At 36.2% G+C, this 24,653-nt stretch overlaps 1 protein-coding gene across 1 annotated transcript in view; it reads left to right on the forward strand.

Annotated features, from left to right (window-relative positions):
* LOC142354176 (uncharacterized) overlaps positions 1–24,653 on the forward strand; it is a 153,093-nt gene that overhangs the window by 104,372 nt on the left and 24,068 nt on the right. Inside the window, exon 6 of the mRNA XM_075406436.1 lies at positions 23,901–24,583. Coding sequence (XP_075262551.1) covers positions 23,901–24,583 — 683 coding nt within the window. The remainder of the gene's footprint in view (positions 1–23,900; positions 24,584–24,653) is intronic.

Genomic DNA, 24,653 nt, shown 5'->3' on the forward strand with positions numbered 1-24,653 from the left:
ATACATACATACATATACAAATACATACCCGCATAAAAACATATAAACGTACATACCCGCACTCGAACGCAGGTTTGAAAAAGGAAACAATTTTTTGTATAAGTATGTACACACTTGTAAACATACACAACTACTCTCACAAATGCGTACATATTATAGACAAAATCAAAGATAAATTGACTATCCTTAATTCGGACATTTAAACTAGTAAAGTCTCGACTCTTTGAAGCAATAAGAGGGAAAAAGATGAACTGTTTTTCAAACATGTTCAGTGTCAGAAAAATTCACAAGTGATTTCGACCAATCAGAGCAGAAGACTTAATTTAAGTTGACACCCAATCAAATATAAAAAAACAAAGAGATCAAGCTGCGAGGCCAGGTGTTTATTTTGTATTTAGTAATGAATACGATTGCAATAAAAGACATTAAGCTCAAACACGAAAAACAATATTAATGAGAGGTAACTTTACTTCTTAGAGGAACATATCACATCGTCAATTATATTTTGTTGCAGCTTGCGCATTATTAGATCCTAAAAATGACGGAGAAATTGGCTATGAATGTGATGACCCTATGATGGTTTAATTGCATTTGACAATTCACGACTGGACACTTTACTGATCTATAGCCAAGTTTTACGACTTCATGCAGCATTGCTTGACGCAACTGGTTTCATTCAAGGTTGTAGAAATTAAGTTCTGGATATGTTCACGTTTTCCGCTTCTCACCAGTAAACAAATGTCTTTTTGGTCATTTGACAGAAATACAGTTCATTCTATCAGTAAAATTTGTTCACCCACATTTATTTTGTGAATTGCATTGCTAGAAAAGTTTGGTAGCAAATCGGCAAATGTAGTTTTTCTCGATGTCGAAGGGTTCAAATTAAAGTCAATTGGTTTAATTATAAAAGATTTCAGTTTTTATTGCAGTTATTTCAACAAAATGCTTTTTAAACATCCAGTCAGCTTGGCAAAAGTACCGGCACACAATCGACAAACCATTTTTTGGCTAACAAAAAAACCTTCACGGCTATGATTGGGACAACGATGATACACCATATAGCGACTTGAAAACAATTTGTCTGAATGTCAGTTTCCCATTTGCCCTAAATCTGTTTTGTTCAAAAGCAGCGAAAAATGCGAGCTCCTCTGCGAGCTGTTCAGCAAACGATTTACAATCTACAATAAACTGTCACGCCATTTGGGAGATTTTTCCAGAGGAAACAGTTGCTTCCTTCAATCATCTCCTGCAATTGTTAGCAGTAGACGGTCAAGTATTCTCTCATTGTGCAGAACGTAAAGCAAGAGTAATTTCCCATTGGACAAAAAGTGATGCACAGGGAAGAGACGGGAAAACTGACCCCCTATCTGTCAGACAGCTTTAAGATAAATACTTAATTGAATCCTCTTGAAGATCAAGTCACAGTCACATTCAACAGAGCTCAAGATCCTAGTGTAACAATACAGACAAACTATTCAGTTTATCAACCGAAGCGTGCAAACTTTTTAAACTCCAGACAAAGCGTTGCGCAACAACCCCGCTACAACTCGCTGTACAGCACAGCAGCTAAACGGTTCCTTGCAACATTATCACTAACTCCAATCGAGTTTGACAACTTGAGGGCTTTTCGTCCAGTGATAGACAATTTCTATCTTTCTCAATTGTAGGTGAAAATATAAAAAGAACTCGCAAACAGGAGAATCAATTTAAATTGGGCTACAAACAGAAAAACCGAGAAGCCACCGTTGCCCTCAAAAGAGCGCAAAACCTTCGATGAAAACAATGGACAAAAAAAATTTCTTCCCCTTAGGTTAAAAAAATTGCCGCCAGAACGTGAGCTTACTCTGAAAGAGATGCCAGATGAGTTAAGATCGCATGCGCTGGAACACCAATGTGTTCAAAAAGTGTTAAGTGAACCATCGTATATAGAAACTGACTCATCAACTGTTTGTTTCAAACTAGAGATAAAATGTCATGTTATAGGTTTCAGTTTGCTTGATTTCTGGTACGTGAAAAAGTTACCCATTGATAACACTGGCTAAAATTCATATATATCTTTTGTATTTATCAATACATCAAAGAGACATCAAAGAGAGTTTTTATAAATGCGTCAAAGGGACGAATCTGATTCTGGCATCAGCAGTCTATTGTTTGATGGAAACAACAAGGAGAGATTTCCATGGCTTTTCTGTTCAAACTCATCAGTGCCAAGGTCTGAAGTATTATTGTTTGCTCAAGCCAACATCAAAGTACTGATGATCATCCTTTGCTTCACTATGTTTTTTCCTTTATCAGAAAGTAGTGAAGAAAAGTTAATTTGGATTGCATTGTTGTCCAGCTTAGTTGGTTATTTTCGCAAAACGGAAAACTCTTAACAAACTGATTCTGACACGTGACAGGATGTTTTTGTCAATTGTTGGAGCAAGCAATTCCGGCAAAATTGAGCTAATGTTCCGAATGCTAATGGGATAAACTTTTTACCCACGGCTCCAAAAATTTAACTATTTTTATAAGAAGTTCCCGGCGCTTTTCAGATATATGCCGGGAAAAACTCCACAGATTGAATTCATAAAGTACTCGGGGTTTAAAATTTCTAAAAAATTTTCCAAATTTCTTATATCTGATGACCCTTGCGAAAAAATTTTAATTAAAAGGATTCGTCAAAATACCTACGTCCGGACGTCATCGCAAACTTCATGTTATATATTTGAAGCATAATTTATTTCATTAAAGCGAGTGGTCGAGAGTAATTGACTTGAAAACAACTCAAATAAAACTATTCAAAGATTTACGTGACAATGATCAGATTGAAGACCTGGGAAAGCAGTTGAATTCTCTCCAGTTACTAAAAGATGCAAACAAATTAGCAACAACTGAGTCATTCGGGCAATTGATTATTGATCTATATTCCAAAACTAGTCAAGGTTTACGGTTTGCATCACAAATTATGGATTTAACCCTTCAATTTTTTAGATTCCTGCACGGGAAGCAGTCATCACACCAATTGCAAATGAAAAGGAAACACTTGCTTATGCTCAAGGAGGGGAAATATTATAAAAACCAAAATGAAATTCATTTGCATTTGGAGTGAATATGCAGTGAACGTGCTTTCTGGTAACGTGCCGATCGACAAAAACAGTTTGAGAGAGTTCGAAAAGGTCTTCCGCAAAATTTGAGACAGAAAAGTCGGTAAAACTCAAAGAACACAGTTATTTAAACCACCTAGAGGCATTAGGTGGATTCGAATAAATGCACAGCCCTGCGCAACTTACTGGAAATAAATGCTCACTGAAGAGTTTGATACCCCGTCAGATGTGTACAGAAGAGCTTTCGCAATTTTCGCAGCTGCTTTTAACAAAAACGTTCTAGACAAAGCAAAAAAAATTTCACTCCTTCAGAGGAACAAGTGTCCATAACCAACACCTGCTGCTCTGTAAGACATGGGTCAACAAACAGATGTAGAAGTGAAAGAAGAAGAAACAAGCGAGGAGAAATTTGTTACAATCGAAAAAATAAAGGTCAGCCATCGAATCTTAGGAGAAGTTAAATATTTTAAAGAACCAGAACGTGAAAAAGCTACCCCAATACTAATATCTAAGTTTTTATCTTTCGACACAATGAAAAGACTCAAAACTGATGAATCAGGCACAGAATTAATTGCTGCCAACTTTTTCAATGATCTACAACAGCCAACCAAAAAAAAAACAATCGATCATTTCAGTGTACTTGCTTTACTAGACGTCAGCAGTCGTCTTACCACCAAAACAATTTCTCTTATCGTCGACCGAGGAGAGATTTACATTACTGGAAGACGGCCAATCAGAATATGAGGACACAAGTCCAGGGAGACCAAAAAACAAAAACCGCTAGCAACGATGAGAGCAGTGTGAAGGAAGAAGAAATTTAACCCCGGTTCTCGGAAAAATTACTTCCAACGACGCTAAGTGTTTGGATAAACTTTACACTAAAGGTAATGCAGCATTTTGAAGTATAGCAAATCTGCTAAACGCGAGTGGTCTATATCGACATAAAGTTTTGTTCTACCTTCAATCAAAAACTCCTTTCACAAATCATCAATATTCCAAAAAAATTTTCCCGAGACAGTTGTTGCATGCAGAATAAACGAAATCCAGTATGTTAATTTAGCGTACATGGAGAAGGTGGCAAATTACAACATGGTATTCAATTGTTTTCTGAATGCCTTTGATGTTGTAATACGCTACTTGCGTGTTCAGCCAAGGAAAAGAAAGTCTGCAACCAATTGCTCTGAAGCGTTCAAAAAGATGATAACAACTAATTAACCAGAAAAAGAATGGACTGATAAAAAAACAGATTTCAAAGAAGTTTTCAAAACAATTTGCGATAAAAAGAAGGCATTGATTTATATACAACTGAAAGAGAAACCAAGTCGGCATTGCAGAGAAGAATAATAGATCACTGAAAAACCTCATTTACAAATATCTCGAGGAAAATTGGACTTGGTCTTACAGTGTGAACACTGTTAACAAATTAGCCTCTAACAAAATTTTCAAAAAACATGAGCCATTTTAAATTGCGTTAGCCCTGGACAACATGAATTGTAACAAAAACAATTTTGAGTAGGGTGACGTAGTATTTTTTGCAATACCAGACGAGACGTTCAGAAAAGTTTAAACTCAATGCTATACCAAAAGTGTTTAAGTCATCAGAATTGCCACAATGAGTCCACTAATTTATAATCTTTTGGATGCAAGCATTGTAAAAATTGAAGGAAAGTTTTGCGAGCCCGAGCTAGTCAAAGTAAATGTGAAGGAGAAGAATGAAGACTGGAAGAGAACTCACAATTGATTTAATATCCAACGCAATAACGGAAAAATTTGGTAAAAACACTATAGCAAAACTCCGTAAACAGTTAGCTCAACCACTTATGTTGGAAGAAGAATGGCAATTATCACTAACTTCAATATCTTTTCAATCAAAAGTCAACAACGTAATTTCAAAGCTGATAGTCGTTTATATAAACTCGGTCGCCAAATTCGATGCCTCACATCAACGTAGCGGACACCTTAAAAAGTTTCGCAAATGCATTTACAATAGCTTGGATCAGCTCATGAAGAAAAATGTGCAAATTGCTCACTTGAAGCAACATGATTTCAGTTTTGACAAAATTATTCAAAAACTGCTTTTAAGTTTGGGGCGAAGGAAGGTTTATCATTTGAACACGAAAAAATTTCTAGTATTCTCGGCTTCAAGGGTATAAAAGAGAACTTTCTTGATGAATACACTCATATTGGATACAAGTCAGACAAGGTTCTCGACAGACACCAAAGCGACTTCCCAGTTGACATTACTTGTGTCTGCCAATTGATATTTGTCTACATAGACATCATAGAATAACATAATAGTGGTGACGTGGGAACCCCGGTTATTAAAATCATTGAATCCGAAAGACGCCTGAGAAATGGAAGCATAAACACTGCTACACCCATCTATCACCAGACATTTACCATTCTGGATTACGAGCCCAAACTTTCTATTAAAGTTTAAAACATGAAAGAGGAGCTGAGAAACGAATCCGGAAAACTCGTTCCAGTTACGGGTACAGATGAAATGATAGTGATCGTAAAATTTCCAAAAATCAAGCAAAATGGAAGTTTACTACAGTAACCAAGCTTCTCAATCAATTCTCCAGTTCTCCGGTTGATATCGTGAAAGAGGAAGTGTTTTTGGAGCCCTTGCCGCAGGTATCGGAAGACAAGAAAATTGATTTGGCCTGCTACGAAAAGACTTGGCTGAGATTTTTTAGTGCAGGGCTCACATGAGTTGATAGAAGTACAAACAAAAAAGTAGACCAAGCAAGCGTTAAATAGCAGAGTATGTTAATTTAGCGTACATGGAGAAGGTGGCAAATTACAACGTGGTATCCAATTGTTTTCTGAATGCCTTTGATGTTGTAATAGGCTACTTGCGTGTTCAGTCAATGAAAAGAAAGTCTACAACCAATTGCTCTGAAGCGTTCAAAAAGATGATAACAAATAATTAACCAGAAAAAGGATGGACTAATAAAAAAACAGATTTCAAAGAAGTTTTCAAAACAATTTGCGATAAAAAGAAGGCATTGATTTATATACAATTGAAAGAGAAACCAAGTCGGCATTGCAGTGAGGAATAATAGATCACTGAAAAACCTCATTTACAAATATCTCGAGGAAAATTGGACTTGGTCTTACAGTGTAAACACTGTTAACAAATTAGCCTCTAACAAAATTTTTGAAAACATGAGCCATTTTCAATTGCGTTAGCCCTGGACAACATGAATTGTAACAAAGACAATTTTGAGTAAGGCGACGTAGTATATTTTGCAAAACCAGACGAGACGTTCAGAATAGCTTGGATCAGCTCATGAAGAAAAATGTGCAAACTGCTCACTTGAAGCAACATGATTTCAGTTTTGACAAAATTACTCAAAAACTGCTTTTAAGTTTGGGGCGAAGGAAGGTTTATCATTTGAACACGAAAAAGTTGCTGGTATTCTCGGCTTCAAGGGTATAAAAGAGAACTTTCTTGATGAATACATTCATATTGGATACAAGTCAGACAAAGTCCTCGACAGACACCAAAGCGACTTCCCAGTTGACATTACTTGTGTCTGCCAATTGATATTTGTCTACATAGACATCATAGAATAACAGAATAGTGGTGACGTGGGAACCCCGGTTACTAAAATCATTGAATCCGAAAGACGCTTGAGAAATGGAAGCATAAACACTGCTACACTCATCTATCATCAGACATTTACCATTCTGGATTACGAGCCCATACTTTCTATTAAAGTTTAAAACATTAAAGAGGAGCTGAGAAACGAATCCGGAAAACTCGTTCCAGTTACGGGTACAGATAGAATGATAGTGATCGTAAAATTTCCAAAAATCAAGCAAAATGGAAGTTTACTACAGTAACCAAGCTTCTCAATCAATTCTCCAGTTCTCCGGTTGATATCGTGAAAGAGGAAGTGTTTTTGGAGCCCTTGCCGCAGGTATCGGAAGACAAGAAAATTGATTTGGCCTGCTACGAAAAGACATGGCTGAGATTTTTTAGTGCAGGGCTCACATGAGTTGATAGAAGTACAAACAAAAAAGTAGACCAAGCAGGAGTTAAATAGCAGAGTATGTTAATTTAGCGTACATGGAGAAGGTGGCAAATTACAACATGGTATTCAATTGTTTTCTGAATGCCTTTGATGTTGTAATACGCTACTTGCGTGTTCAGCCAATGAAAAGAAAGCCTGCAACCAATTGCTCTGAAGCGTTCAAAAAGATGATAACAACTAATTAACCAGAAAAAGGATGGACTGTTAAAAAAAACAGATTTCAAAGAAGTTTTCAAAACAATTTGCGATAAAAAGAAGGCATTGATTTATATACAACTGAAAGAGAAAACAAGTCGGCATTGCAGTGAGGAATAAAAGATCACTGAAAACCTCATTTACAAATATCTCGAGGAAAATTGGACTTGGTCTTACAGTGTAAACACTGTTAACAAATTAGCCTCTAACAAATTTTCTAAAAAACATGAGCCATTTTAAATTACGTTAGCCCTGGACAACATGAATTGTAACAAAGGCAATTTTGAGTAGGGTGACATAGTATATTTTGCAAAACCAGACGAGACGTTCAGAAAAGTTTAAACTCAATATTATACCAAAAGTGTGTCATCAGAATGGCCACAATGAGTCCACCAACTTATAATCTTTTGGATGCAAGCATTGTAAAAATTGAAGAAAAGTTTTGCGAGCCCTAGCTAGTCAAAGTAAATGTGAAGGAGAAGAATGAAGACTGGAAGAGAACTCACAATTGATTTAATATCCAACGCCATAACGGAAAAATTTGGTAAAAACACAATAGCAAAACTCCGTAAACAGTTAGCTCAACCACTTATGTTGGAAGAAGAATGGCAATTATCACTAACTTCAATATCTTTTCAATCAAAAGTCAACAACGTAATTTCAAAGCTGATAGTCGTTTATATAAACTCGGTCGCCAAATTCGATGCCCCACATCAACATAGCGGACACCTTAAACAGTTTCGCAAATGCATTTACAATAGCTTGCATCAGCTCATGAAGAAAAATGTGCAAATGGCTCACTTGAAGCAACATGATTTCAGTTTTGACAAAATTAATCAAAAACTGCTTTTAAGTTTGGGGCGAAGGAAGGTTTATCATTTGAACACGAAAAAATTTCTAGTATTCTCGGCTTCAAGGGTATAAAAGAGAATTTTCTTGATGAATACATTCATATTGGATACAAGTCAGACAAGGTTCTCGACAGACACCAAAGCGACTTCCCAGTTGACATTACTTGTGTCTGCCAATTGATATTTGTCTACATAGACATCATAGAATAACAAAATAGTGGTGACGTGGGAACCCCGGTTATTAAAATCATTGAATCCGAACGACGCTTGAGAAATGGAAACATAAACACTGCTACACCCATCTATCACCAGACATTTACCATTCTGGATTACGAGCCCAAACTTTCTACTAAAGTTTAAAACATGAAAGAGGAGCTGAGAAACGAATCCGGAAAACTCGTTCCAGTTACGGGTACAGATGAAATGATAGTAATCGTAAAATTTCCAAAAATCAAGCAAAATGGAAGTTTACTACAGTAACCAAGCTTCTCAATCAATTCTCCAGTTCTCCGGTTGATACCGTGAAAGAGGAAGTGTTTTTGGAGCCCTTGCCGCAGGTATCGGAAGACAAGAAAATTGATTTGGCCTGCTACGAAAAGACTTGGCTGAGATTTTTTAGTGCAGGGCTCACATAAGTTGACAGAAGTACAAACAAAAAAGTAGACCAAGCAAGCGTAAAATAGCAGAGTATGTTAATTTAGCGTACATGGAGAAGGTGGCAAATTACAACGTGGTATTCAATTGTTTTCTGAATGCCTTTGATGTTGTAATAGGCTACTTGCGTGTTCAGCCAATGAAAAGAAAGTCTACAACCAATTGCTCTGAAGCGTTCAAAAAGATGATAACAAATAATTAACCAGAAAAAGGATGGACTAATAAAAAAAACAGATTTCAAAGAAGTTTTCAAAACAATTTGCGATAAAAAGAAGGCATTGATTTATATACAATTGAACGAGAAAACAAGTCGGCATTGCAGTGAGGAATAATAGATCACTGAAAAACCTCATTTACAAATATCTCGAGGAAAATTGGACTTGGTCTTACAGTGTAAACACTGTTGACAAATTAGCCTCTAACAAAATTTTTAAAAAACATGAGCCATTTTCAATTGCGTTAGCCCTGGACAACATGAATTGTAACAAAGACAATTTTGAGTAGGGCGACGTAGTATATTTTGCAAAACCAGACGAGACGTTCAGAATAGCTTGGATCAGCTCATGAAGAAAAATGTGCAAACTGCTCATCTGAAGCAACATGATTTCAGTTTTGAAAAAATTACTCAAAAACTGCTTTTAAGTTTGGGGCGAAGGAAGGTTTATCATTTGAACACGAAAATGTTTCTAGTATTCTCGGCTTCAAGGGTATAAAAGAGAACTTTCTTGATGAATACATTCATATTGGATACAAGTCAGACAAAGTTCTCGACAGACACCAAAGCGACTTCCCAGTTGACATTACTTGTGTCTGCCAATTGATATTTGTCTACATAGACATCATAGAATAACAGAATAGTGGTGACGTGGGAACCCCGGTTACTAAAATCATTGAATCCGAAAGACGCTTGAGAAAAGGAAGCATAAACACTGCTACACCCATCTATCATCAGACATTTACCATTCTGGATTACGAGCCCATACTTTCTATTAAAGTTTAAAACATTAAAGAGGAGCTGAGAAACGAATCCGGAAAACTCGTTCCAGTTACGGGTACAGATAAAATGATAGTGATCGTAAAATTTCCAAAAATCAAGCAAAATGGAAGTTTACTACAGTAACCAAGCTTCTCAATCAATTCTCCAGTTCTCCGGTTGAGATCGTGAAAGAGGAAGTGTTTTTGGAGCCCTTGCCGCAGGTATCGGAAGACAAGAAAATTGATTTGGCCTGCTACGAAAAGACATGGCTGAGATTTTTTAGTGCAGGGCTCACATGAGTTGATAGAAGTACAAACAAAAAAGTAGACCAAGCAAGAGTTAAATAGCAGAGTATGTTAATTTAGCGTACATGGAGAAGGTGGCAAATTACAACATGGTATTCAATTGTTTTCTGAATGCCTTTGGTGTAATACGCTACTTGCGTGTTCAGCCAATGAAAAGAAAGTCGGCAACCAATTGCTCTGAAGCGTTCAAAAAGATGATAACAACTAATTAACCAGAAAAAGGATGGACTGATAAAAAAAACAGATTTCAAAGAATTTTTCAAAACAATTTGCGATAAAAAGAAGGCATTGATTTATATACAACTGAAAGAGAAACCAAGTCGGCATTGCAGTGAGGAATAAAAGATCACTGAAAACCTCATTTACAAATATCTCGAGGAAAATTGGACTTGGTCTTACAGTGTAAACACTGTTAACAAATTAGCCTCTAACAAATTTTCTAAAAAACATGAGCCATTTTAAATTGCGTTAGCCCTGGACAACATGAATTGTAACAAAGACAATTTTGAGTAGGTTGACGTAGTATTTTTTGCAAAACCAGACGAGACGTTCAGAAAAGTTTAAACTCAATATTATACCAAAAGTTTTTAAGTCATCAGAATGGCCACAATGAGTCCACCAACTTATAATCTTTTGGATGCAAGCATCGTAAAAATTGAAGGAAAGTTTTGCGAGCCCGAGCTAGTCAAAGTAAATGTGAAGGAGAAGAATGAAGACTGGAAGAGAACTCACAATTGATTTAATATCCAACGCAATAACGGAAAAATTTGGTAAAAAACACAATAGCAAATTTCCGTAAACAGATAGCTCAACCACTTATGTTGGAAGAAGAATGGCAATTATCTCTAACTTCAATATCGTTTCAATCAAAAGTCAAAAACGTAATTACAAAGCTGATAGTCGTTTATATAAACTCGGTCGCCAAATTCGATGCATCACATCAACGTAGCAGACACCTTAAAAAGTTTCGCAAAGGCATTTACAATAGCTTGGATCAGCTCATGAAGAAAAATGTGCAAATTGCTCACTTGAAGCAACATGATTTCAGTTTTGACAAAATTACTCAAAAAGTGCTTTTAAGTTTGGGGCGAAGGAAGGTTTATCATTTGAACACGAAAAAGTTTCTAGTATTCTCGGCTTCAAGGGTATAAAAGAGAACTTTCTTGATGAATACATTCATATTGGATACACGTCAGACAAAGTTCTCGACAGACACCAAAGCGACTTCCCAGTTGACATTACTTGTGTCTGCCAATTGATATTTGTCTACATAGACATCTTAGAATAACGGAATAGTGGTGACGTGGGAACCCCGGTTATTAAAATCATTGAATCCGAAAAACGCTTGAGAAATGGAAGCATAAACACTGCTACACCCATCTATCACAAGACATTTACCATTCTGGATTACGAGCCCATACTTTCTATTAAAGTTCAAAACATTAAAGAGGAGCTGGGAAACGAATCCGGAAAACTCGTTCCAGTTACGGGTACAGATAAAATGATAGTGATCGTAAAATTTCCAAAAAACAAGCAAAATGGAAATTTACTACAGTAACCAAGCTTCTCAATCAATTCCCCAGTTCTCCGGTTGATATCGTGAAAGAGGAAGTATTTTTGGAGCCCTTGCCGCAGGTATCGGAAGACAAGAAAATTGATTTGGCCTGCTACGAAAAGACTTGGCCGAGATTTTTTAGTGCAGGGCTCACATGAGTTGATAGAAGTACAAACAAAAAAGTAGACCAAGCAAGCTTTGAATAGCAGAGAAGCATAAACATTGCGCAAGCAATTTAGTGTGTTGATACAATCACGCATAAGAAGGGGTCGTCAAGCTATTAGACGTCGGAGAAAACAGTTTGACAAACCTCAAAGCTATGAAAAAAGTTCACCTCGAATAATCATTTTTCGAAAACCACAGCCAACAAGGAGTCGACTGGATTTTTTCTCGAGAGTGAAAAATGCGAACTAACATTGTAATACACTCAAAAGCCACTTACAGCTCCTTGTACTTTCCTAGTTACCTTTGATCAATCATTCGAGCAAATAACTGAACCATTTTAATCTGCCTTTGGGTCATTGCTTCAATTTGAAGTTGTAGGCTATCTCAACAATTTAATTATCTGCAAAAAACTGATTTGGAAATAAAATGTCGAATATAAAATACTGATGAAACTGATTTGCGATATAACGCTGATGATGCAACCCCAGCGGATGCCGCAAATTTTGTCAACGATATTCATTATTCATTTCCCACCGACTGCAGTTTTTCTGCATGTGGAATAAAATTATCCTCAACTAATGGTCTCTATGCTCAAAAAAGTTTTATCAAAACATAATTTTAACATGGAGTCGATGCAAAGAAAACCTGGTTTATGAGTCAAGTTTATGAGTACGAGCCGAACCCTGTTGGTATTGCTGCAGCGTAAAGAGATGCAAGGCAGGAAAGTGCGAGATAATCGGAACAAATTACTTTTTATGGAAAGCTCGCTGTTGACTTCTTTTCCTGTGATAAACATCTAGTATGTGCTGTTAATCTGAGACATTTTTCCCGAAAATTGCAAGATTGTTTTTTTACCATTAGTGAGACATCGGCAATAAATTACGAAGTGAAAATTGATTAAGCCAATCTTCTTGTTTGAGAGATGGCTGCCTCATTTGTTTTTGCAGCCATTGAAAAAGAACTCAGGCAATGCATTGCTGCAATGAAGTATAAACAAAAACATTTCTTGCGACAGCTCAATGGAGTTGGAAAAATAACTTCATTTTTACTAAAGAATCAATAAGGCGAACGATTATTGCATTGCGCAATATCAATGCATTCATTGGAACTATTAATGTCATCCCCTACCACTACATAGGCGTCACTTCATAATGGTCTTTGATTTATCTAGCACTCAAGAAGGGACACATTTTATTCATCCCAAACTAACAAATTCATCATTAATGGTTGAACTGAAAATTAATGCTGATTTGCCTAACAACTTTGAATTTTTTTCCTGGAAGAAAATTCAGCTAATGTTGACATTGACTCTGTCTATGAATGTTCTGCCCGTGAATGCTTACTAATGGATGAAGACCAAATTTTTATTCAAGTTAACAAGTGCAAGCATCTCTAATTTTTGTTTCGAGGGGTTTATGCAGATGACAGTTATCCCTTAAACTTACCAGTTTACAGCTTCATAATTGTGAATACATCGCGAGCTGATTTTATTGATTTACATTGGGTGATGCTTGCAAAACGATACGCATACCCCGTAATACACTTTGCAGATCAATTAGCACTACTTCTGACCGCCTATAAAGACGTCTTCACTCACTTACAGCAATGTACTGTATTTCTTATGATGATGGATATTATGGAGCACAGAAGAGATGTTCAGTCTCTCTGCAATCAGCAGACTCACAACTGTGTGGTTTGTTTTTGCCTCCATATTGCTCACTATTTGTACAGCTGTAAGTTTCCATTTGTACCTGATGTAATTGAATTTAAATTGCTAGCATTTGCCAAACATATGGAGTAAAATTGAAATAATCGTTCTACCGCTACACATTTTTCAACACTATAATTATTATAAAACTGAAAGTTTAGTAGATAGGCTGAATTCTCACGTATAAAACTTCCCTGTCCAATTAAAAGCGTATATACAGTGTTTTAGAGAAAAGATGGATGTCAACCAGTCGTTAGTTAACAAAGCCGTTTTATAGTTACATCGGGGATAATAGAAGCGGGTTTTTTGGAACTTTTAGTAGTAATGGATGAGAGACTTTTCAGACTTTTCACAGGACTAGGCAAAGGAAATTGTTTTTTTAGTTTGTTCGTTGAAACTTGATTGAACTTTCATAAATACTCCAAAGCAACATGTAAGCTAAAAACAATCGCACCACGAGTAACAATGTTTTTCTCCGTAGTCAAAATAAGAATTATGAAGCATTTTACGAGACAGGGTATCGTCGCAGGAGCATAGGGAGAAAAACGATATTGCATTCCCGATTTGTATTCTAAAAAAAGATGCCAATGCCTGGAACTAAAACACATCCATCGATATCAACAAAAGACGAATAATAACCGTATGCTTACTTTTTTTCGGAACTTTTTAATTTTGGTTCTGTGTCGCAAATAGTATATTTGAAACGTTTTGAAACGTTTCAAAAAATTCTTTTCAAAACAAATTGAAACGTTTCAAAATTTGAAAAGTTTCAAAAAATTCAGGACTGTTTTCGTATATTGCCTCAACCATAGGAAGAGACTGAACTTATTGAGCAAAACGTGAGTTACCTCTAATAATTACTGGGGTTGAGTTGAGAACACTCCGTAATAAAGATATGAAGGTCCTTCTAAGACAAAAAATCAAATACTTTTTTGGTTATCTAAATTGCTGACAAATAAATTCTTTCTAGACATTAGGTAAAAAAATCAAGGCTGTCGGGTTTTTTCCGAAGCTCTCAAAACGAATGAAAGCTGTCGCTTTTTCCGGAAATTCCTCCAAATTTAACCTGAGGTAAAATTGGATTGTTTTCATTGCTTGAAAACAAATTCTGTATAGGCATTAAGTAAACAAATCCGGACTGTCATAATTTACCGACGTACTGTACACTAATCAAGGCTGTAGCATTTAACCAAAGTCCAAAACTTTGCTGTGATTGCTTGACGACTCAGAATAAAATTTGTTTTGTAATAATATAAAGAAATATTGTTCCCATTTAGTCATGAAAACACCTTGAAATTCTGCGAAACTTGAGAGCCAGTTGTTAAATCATATTATTAGTCTCAGTTTATTCTTTTCGACAGAAGTTAAAAAACATCTTTCCTCATTCCATAGTAGAGATTACCCAGTCTAAACGAAATACAAAAGTTCGAAACCTACCCGTCAACTGTGAAAAATGTAGAAAATTTGTTGTAAAGGCCCATATTGCTCGCCACATGTGTGCTGGACACATTATACTGCAAGAAACGGCGTTGTAACCCCGCAACAAAATTGCAGCCCAATTGTTCTACAATATTGCAAAAGCTCATGGAGCGAAAATTTGTAATACATTATATAAGTGTGTTGCCTGTCAGAAAGAGTTCCCAAGTTTCTACTCACTTCACTTTCATCGCAAAATGTACATCAAGCTTGTACAAAAAATGGTTCCTCACGCACAAAACGTGTCCGTGAGATTGTGGAGAATGTTGATAGTGAATAATTGAAAGAAGTGCTGGCAGCTTGTCAGGATTTACTTGATCAACTTGCAGACACGGCAGACAAGAAGTTTTCAATTTCAGTTCATCGGATTTGGGCTGCAAAGAGATCAACAAAACTTTTGATAAATTTTTTGCAAACATTAGCTCTGCTGCAAAAGTTATCTTAGCTTAGGGGTTTCTATTGAAAGTTGTAGGGACAAATGATCACCGACGTTGTTATCCACATGAGAATAATTTACTACTGGACCGTGCTTTTCTGTCAAGAATAGAAACAATTTATTAAATCTTCAGAACGAAATTGAAAAATTTTACTTGATTGAAACATGTTCACAAGAACATAAAACCTCAAAATGGCGAATCACATTTATTACAAGCATTACTATGTTCGCAGCCTTTCTCCAAAAGCACTTCTATGGGTTTCACTGACTCTCTTCTCTCAGAGCCATTGTTAAGGAATCCTGAAGTAAGTTCTCTGGTTTGCAAAAGACACGATGAGCCGTACAACAGTAATTTATGTTTATTCCGTGCAACTGATATCCGTTTATTTAGAGCTGTTGGTGTTGAAACACAGGCAAAAGAATTATTTCACAAACTTGTTACTGCAAAAGATTGCGACCATGAAAATTTCACAGGTGTTTCTTTCGATCAAGTTCCAATAATTGAAAAACCTATCAATCAAAACATTTTATCTAAGATTTTGACATTGAAGGGCGTAAAAATATTAATAAAGTTGTCAGACGCAGCGTTGAACGATATGATGAAAACATAACTGCTTCAGTATAACAATCATATCTCTTATGATAATAATATCAACAAAATCATCAAGAAGTTTCGTTGTCTGAGCTGTGATGTATTTTTCAACCATTCAGTTCATTTCAATCGGCAGTTGCAAATTTGTGAAGAAAGAATGAAAAATATCTATCCCCGAAGGGTTCAATTTTAGCGGGAAACAACATTTTAGAAGCTTGACAACTTCTCAATCGTTTATCCAGAAGATTATACCCTCTTCAATAAATTTGTCGTCCTCGAATTCGAAACAATATGTGTTCAATCAGTGAAAACCAATAACAGGCGACAAAATCTTGGATTGGTACTATGTGCTTGTATTGGTATCAACTTCTTCATATTAGTTGGAGGAACCAGTTTTCTTATGCCAAAAGGATCCTTATTGTATCAACATATCTTTTGTAGCGTAACTTGAAACAATAGCAGCAAAAAACAAAATAGACGGGAGACCCAAGTTCTTGGCGGTGGAAGCAGAGATCAAAACGGGTTTGAGTGATATTTCCTCTAGACTGTAAATTGTTTCCGAAACTCAACCAAATATCAGTAGCGAAAAAAAGTAAAAAATCTAAAAATTTATTTTCAATACCATCAAAAGCAGCCCCTTGATCTACAGCCTCGTTTCAATAATTTTGTTGACACTCTACGAGTTTTTGGTTTCAACAGTTGCAACTATAATCTATATTTAATCAAAATGTACCTCATTCATCATCTCCATATCGATAGAGCTATTCAACTTTCAGCCAAAAAAAATCAAATTCTTTTACATTTAGGTTTGGTGATATTCAGTTTCTAGTTTTTTCTAAATTATCTTGGTAGCGCAATATCTCTAGATTCTTTTCTGAAATTATATCATACAGAGGATACAAAAGATTGTTTCCCACCTGAATGGCTCAATTCGCGGAAAAAAACCTGACTAAAATCGTCTTCTACTATATTATTCCTTCTTCAGCAAACTGACAAATCTAAGTCCATTGGAGACGAAATTTTCTGAGTTCGAGAAACTGATAGAGTTTGGATAAGAAGAATTAGATGATCTCTGGGAACTGGGTTTTAAATAGAAAACCGTTATCTGGAAAAGAGAGTTATGCTCTCCATGAAGACTTGAGGAAAAGAGAGACATTAAAACTTTTCGCAATTTCCTTTGCTGGTATAACATCAAAGATGTTGTACCGTTTGGCAGTCACTGAAGAAAATGATTTAACTCTATATCGACCAAAAATTAGTTTGTTAAAGCACGGATGAAAACTCCCCAATTTATCCAAAAATCTGTCTTTATAAATCGACTGATAGAAATTTTTACCCTCTCATCGATGCTGACAAATATTTGCATGAGAAAATCGGAAGCGAAATGACTGGTGGTCCATCAATGCTGTTTACGAGGAAAACTGTTGTAGACAAAACGTTGATCCGGAGGCAAGAAAATATGTAAAGCATTAGTTGGAAAAAATGCCAGTCAATTTTATCCTTTCTCCATGTGCCTGCAAGGCCAACTGGATTGAACACTAGATGGGAGTTTGATATCGATCTTCAAAACTTCTTGTCAAAACAAAATTAGGAGACTAGAGAACATGGTAATATTTTTCTGTCAAGCAACCAGACCCGAAGGTACTATTGAGAGTTTTTATACAACTGGAAAACGGGAAAAAATTGATTTATTTTATTGTGGATGTCTTTTCTGGTCTTGCCAAACAATTTTCGCAGGCCATGAATGCTATTACCATTTTTGTGCGTGCAGGGAAGCAAAGCCAAGCCTTAGCGAGGAAGAATTTGAGAGTGGAATCCAAAAACGTGGCTCTGATAAGTTGCAAAATTTTTATCTAGAAAAGAAAAGGTATAAAGTTACAGAGATTAGAGATTTTGAATGGTGTGATCATGTTCAAGAGAACTCCAACCTGAAAAGTCATCCCAAAAAAATTATCATACAAACTACCCCTCAGCAGTGCAACTCTGTTGGCGATGATAGACGAAGACAAACTAATCGGATGTGTACAATGTGGATTAGAAGTTAATGAAGAGCTTCGTGAAGGATTTTCAATCTTTTCTCCAATTTTCAAAAACTAAGATGTTGGGCAATTCATGCTGGAATATGCTGTGAATTTGCGTTTTTGGTATAACCTCAACAAAAGTTGATTTCGAATTACAAATTAAACAATATAAAAGTAATAATACCATTTTTAAGGTTTAATTTGAAGCTGGGTCTACGTTGTATCAAAAGCCACAGATTCATTGAGTATACTGTTTTGAAACAAAACTGAACTGTTTCGCAACAACTGTCGTTGATGCAAGACGAGAAAATGATGAAGGTCCAAACTCTAGCGTTGTTGCTGAAACTATGAAATTTCGTGGAAACAGTTCGTATGGCTATCAGTTTATGGATCGATATCGGCACAAAACATTTATTATCTTAACGACGAAAAGACGCATAAAGCTATTAATAACCGCCTTTTTAGAAAAGTGAACAACTTTTCGACAGATATTAATGACGTTGAGTTTGTTGCAATCACGGTTGAGCATGGTGAAGCAAAAATTGTTGGATTCTTTATCTTACATTAGGGCAAACTGAAAATAATGGAGCTCTACTATAATTCCCTTGTCAAGTTCTGCAATTTTCAGAAATTCAAGCAATAGACAGTTATTCTTTGTATCTGTCCTTGGTTCATGAAGATCTCTATGAGTGCATTAAACCAGAAATGAGGAAATTTTGGAATGCGATGAGGAGAAAATATTTTTTTTTCATAATAATAGTGCAACGATTTTTTTCAGGAACATGATGTGATAAACCTGTAAAACAGGACAAGCTTGAGCCTGGATTTTTCAACGAGAAGTTCCGTTCTACTGAAAGGCTATGTATATATTGCAAGAAATATTGTTGCTTTGTTTCAGTATCCAACAAAATTAAGTTCAGCAGCAAAGGACTCAACAAGAATGTTCTTGGGGAAAACAGCGATAGACCTTTACGAATGTACAGACGAGTTCTAGATGAGGCAGTGAAAAAAAACCTCAACTAACAGAGGAATAGAAACGATAAATCACCAAATTCTGACCTATTAGCAAACTAAGAAGTGATTTCTTTTTTCTATCCAAAAAAAATGTGGATGTATATGGATTTCACAGAAAACCTTTGATGATATAAATTCATAATTATCTGATTCTTTTAAAAACATTTTTCTCATTTAAATCAATTCAATGCTTGTGAACATGTGATGTGATTGTAATAAAAGTTTGTCAATCTGATGGGCCAATCTTTAAAGTAATCATTTTTTGCCGGCTCATTTTGCAAGGTGTTGATCACTTCTGCAGGTTTACCTGGTTTAAAAAATTTAAGCAAGGCTTGCTGTTCTGATATAAAAGAAACCTGGAAAATTCTTAAATCCATTTGTTCCCATTCTTCCGAATGGATAACTTTGACCTCATGCTTTTTAATAGTAACATTTTTGATGTATCAATTTAAACATGCGTATAAGGAGATCCATTCGGTGTTATAAAGTTGCTGGTTCATCAGAGGTTCGTTTTGATCCACTTTTCTCTTTCTTTTTACCTGAAAAACCACTGAAAAGGGAAATTAGCAAAAAATTGCAGTGACGTCATATACGATAAAGATAATTTAATAATACAACAATCATGTCTTTGGTTGAAAAACGTTTCATAAAAAACTCAAAAACTAAAATTAGCGATCTCAACACCGAAAACATTCAGTATTTTCAAAGTTGTATTAGCAGTGCTGAATTTCCTGTCAATTGCACTTATATTTACAGAGCACAATCTTCAAAACAAATTAATGCATCAGCGTTTTGACTCATGGGAAAACAAAAAAAATAGCTTGCTTTCCAATAAGCTATCTATGAGCTTTTTTCTTATATTGCTAAGAAAATTAGACCTCGTACCAATCTTAAGGCTTTGCTCTCTGATTTCGAACTTTAAGACGTGTAAAATCTATTTTCTATCTTTATACGTTGCTGCCTTCATTCAAATCCTAATACATGTAAGAGCTTTTACCAGTCTTTAGTTTTATTGCTCACATAACTCTAATGTTAATAAATGTAAAGTCTTCTACCTATCTTTACATGTTGCTGCGATAAATTAAGGGTGACAAAATTGATTTGAAATCGCTATGATCTATAAAACATGCGGGTCACTCCCCCTCTGGAAACAAACATACAAAACATACATCAAATGAGTTGCCTTTTTCAATCTCCAGTTTGGAAACAATTGCGAAAAATTACCAGTCAGTGCTCATGATGACTAACTCTGACAACAAAACACTCTTAAAGATCAGACACCATTGAAGTTCAGATTTGCTGACGAGACCAGACCATCGACTGCCTTTTCATCGGTCACAACACACTCCAGGCAATGAAACGACGAATATGGAGAATGCAGCCACATCAACAGACAAGCTGTATACGGACTCATCCAAATTTGGACTTTCAAACCTCTTCTGTAGTACCCTGATGGCTAGACTTACCTCTTAGTGTTACATGTTGAAAGAAATCCTCGATTGTATCACGGCCGATAAAGAAGAGAGGCATGCAATTTTCACCATTTACCCACAGCCACTGGAATGATCTCCAGGGGAAGAACGCTTTTGTGTGTGTATATGTGTGTGTGTGTGTGTGTTTGTGTCTGTTGGTCTGGATGACAAGAATGTCATAGCTAAGTCAATTAAAGAGGCTTACATGGAAGCCATATACGCGACGCACTCGGGAAGCTGGGGTATGAATGCGATAGCAATACACGCATGTTGACTTAAATGCATTGCAATTTGCTCTCAAAAAACAAAGTGCAGCACTTTTGTCAATCCCGGTAAAACTATAAATTCCATGACATCTTCTCCTATGCGTGCACCATTGAAGTTGTGGAAAGTTCCCAATAAAAGAACTCCTAAACTTTTTGGCGGCCCTCTTTACAACGGGAAAGATCATGAATTATAATTCGTTGCAGATATAGATAGTTTTTCAAAATTGCCGAAGTATTCGATAGAGCGAACGTACAGAATGCCTTAAAGTTCCTGCAAGATTACGTATTAAGTTTTGGCATACCACCCGCAATATCAGAAAGTTAATTGACAAACCTGTCAACAAATCAAATTAACCTGTAATAAAAACACAGGTTCATTGAAACTCCGCCGCACGATCATAGAGCAATTGGTAATCTAAAAAAGCTAAAACAAACAACTAAAGTGTCGCTTAGCATGTATTAAAACCGTGGCACGAGAATCCTTTTAAACTCAAGGGTTTCTGTAATCTTGGTTTTCCATAAGCTACGAATATGTTATCAAAATACACTCAATCTAGAAATACAATAAATAATACAATAAAAAATTAGTCTAGATACCGTTCAGTGGGACGAACTCATACCCAAAGATCGCTGGGCGTATGGATCCCGCTGTGATATTGATTTCGAATAGAGACGCCACAGACTCTCAGAAGATTCAGTTGTAAGAAGAAAGAATGAGCCGGCACAAGAGTCCAGAGTACTGCAACAACTCGAAATAGGGCTACGGCATCCAAGAGTGAGGCATCATTGGCCCTAAATTTAGCAACAAATCTCAATGAAGAAACAATCTAAGAAGACCCTGGATGTTCTCTGCGAATTTTTGGCCCCAAGATTGTCTGCAATTAAGACAGACAGCTTTGACTAGAAAAACGAGCCGGAAAAAAGGGAGGTTACAATTCGCCACTCGATTTAGCTAACATTGGGACAAAAGCCGAGTGGAAGACAGACCTACAGTAATATGCAGATTGCAGACAAAAACACAATAAGAAATATCAAAGGAAGAGTTAATTCAAGAGCACGCACAGGACACTAGAAACAAAAATTAAGAAAAAAGTCAAACATCACCGCATAACTGACCATTCGAGCTATGCTTTCTCCATTCACTCAAATGTTTCTCGCGCTCTACGAGTGAGAACGCCAAAAATTCCAAAAAAGTTAGAACCAATCAAGTCCATATCCACAAAATAACATACAATCGCGGAGCTGGAGATAACAACACCACCGCAGAGGCGAAAAAGAAGACAGACAGCAATCAGCACAAACCGACAGATATCGAGTAGACGTCATTGAACATTGCCTTCCGTTACAAAGTCTTACCAATCCATGAATTCAATTTAAACCCGCCTCCCAACAGTCACGACAACAAAAAGAGCCCGTTCTCGGTCAAAAACGGCGTCTATTATCTAAACAGCGACAAATTGCGATTATTACAAATAGCAAACTGAGAACTTGCTCTACAGATATCCCCTACCCAACGCAATATCATTGATGGTTCATTGACTGTGAGAACGAGTACTTTTTGTTAAAAAACATGTGTGAACTGCATTCTGATACACATGATAAATAGTATTTATTAATGTTAAATTTAGGCAATCTGGGTCATCATAACACAAAAATAAAGTACACCTAAACTTCTAAAAGCAGCAGAAGGCGGAAGGAAATCAGTTTGTACAAATTAAGTTTTCCACGGCAAAATAGCTGTAATCGAAAATTTTCCGTGTATAAAGGTTTACTGTCTGAATTGATCAACTTTGTGGCAGTTGAATTTCTTTTGTGAATAAAAGTTGATACATCCGATCACTAATTGAAAAGTTTTTATTATTCTGTTCTGTATTAAGAGAACTTATTAAGGGGCTGTAAGTCAAAATTCTTCAAAAATATTATTATGAGCATGTAATCCTTAAGGATCTTTTTTTCTTAATCCGCGATTGGCTAAAAAATTACTATAAGTTTTTTTTGCCCATGGTGTTTACGGTACATCTCGAAAGTGAATTCTCATAAACTCCAAATCGCTGCTCTTTGATTGGGCCGTGTTTTGCAAAACATAACTGAGAAAAATTAAGTGACTGAAACTAACAAAATTCGAATAACTTTTTTTAAAAAAAGACAGGCATGAAAAAGTGCGGAAATTTTTCGGTCGTCAGTTTGGTTTATTTGTTTAACGCTATGAGGCTTCGTTTCAACAGTTACAAGTTTAGATTCTACTCGGGATTCTGAATATCAGTCCCATCAAATAAAGGTTCAACGGTTTCACAGCGGTTTACATTCGTGAGAACCTTCGACGGAAAATTTTGACGTTTCGTAAATCAAATCGCGTAAATCGGCAGCTTCTCAGTTTTTCACAAAGGCATCTGGAAATATTTGAACGACAACTTGAAAATCATGTTATCAAATTAAGTTGCTTGTCGCTTGTCCTTAGAGTCTCGATCGAGGTTTTGGTTTCATTACTTAGACTTTCATGTTTTGTGATGATTATTACATCTTGCACTCGACGGTTCGCTTTTTTGCCTTAAATGTTTCTTAAATGTTTCCCGATGAAAATTTAATGAACTACAGGAACGTCTTGATAACCCGGGTTACGCATTATACAGCTTTGTTTGATTTCGTAAAAGGTTTTCTTTGACTCCTAGCAATCATTCTAGGCCATATATGCTTTGTATGCTTTCCTGGTAGCCATACAATGATTATACGACAACTCACTTCCTAAAGGCTTCAATTATTATGCTCTAAGATGCTGATAACAAAAAATCGATCAACATTCAAAAAGATTGAAAAAGTATACTCTGTGATTATAATAGATCGTATTTTAGTTGTATCATTTCCCCGTCCTCATAAACAGATCAAAGAAAATTTTTTACAAAATACAAAATCTGCGGATATGATTGAAAACGAATATGTTATCTTTGGTTTCATATTAGGATCTTTCATTTCAAAGAAGATAAAATTTGCTTTCGTCGGAGTTTAGTTGAAAACGTTGTGTTTTGAAAATTTGAGCGGCGACATTCTTTCAAAATTACCTTTTTGGTGTTACAATCTATGATTTCAGCGCTGTTACTAAGAAGTTGTTGCGGCATCAGCATTTGATCTCGACGAATAAATCAATAGAGCCGATGAGATATTTCATTAAAGCTGACAAAACGATACTAGAGTCTCATCATCGGCTGAGACTAGACCTGCTCTCCTCGCCACTATGTACAACGGTCAAAGTGAAAGAACACAAGACGATACTAGTTTTAGGGTCATCTCGAAGCGGGAAAACAACGTTTGTTAACGCATTGTTTAACGCCCTCCTGGATGTGGAATTCGACGACTATTTCCGTTTTGAAGTTGAGGACGAGCACAAAGGAAAGTCGAGATACAAGGGAGCCATTAGACAGACGAGTGGGGAAACTACTTGGATTATGGCCTACTCGTTCCAAGATCGGGACATTGTGTATACTATTATCGACACACCTGGCTTTGATCAAGGCCCAATTGTTGACTGTGCTTTTGATGAGCAGTTGATGAAAGCGTTAATATCAAAGAGAACGGAAGGCGTGAGTCTAGCAGAGATCAATGCTGTTTGTCTGGTTGATAGCAAACCCAATACGGAAGCTTCTGAATTCAGTCGATACTGGCTTGAACGGGTCCTGAAAATTTTCAACGGTGTGTCCAACGAAAACATCTTCTTGGTTAAGACATTTGGGACCAGCACATCACCAAACAGGAGCCTTGGTGATAATAGCCTTGGTAAGAATTACTGTTAGTTTACATACGTGCGTGATTTTTAATCAGCAGTACTATGATAAAAACTGGCCAT

The sequence above is a fragment of the Convolutriloba macropyga genome, chromosome 15 (assembly GCF_964194025.1).
Source record: "Convolutriloba macropyga chromosome 15, txConMacr16.3, whole genome shotgun sequence".
In the NCBI taxonomy this organism is placed as follows: domain Eukaryota; kingdom Metazoa; phylum Xenacoelomorpha; order Acoela; family Convolutidae; genus Convolutriloba; species Convolutriloba macropyga.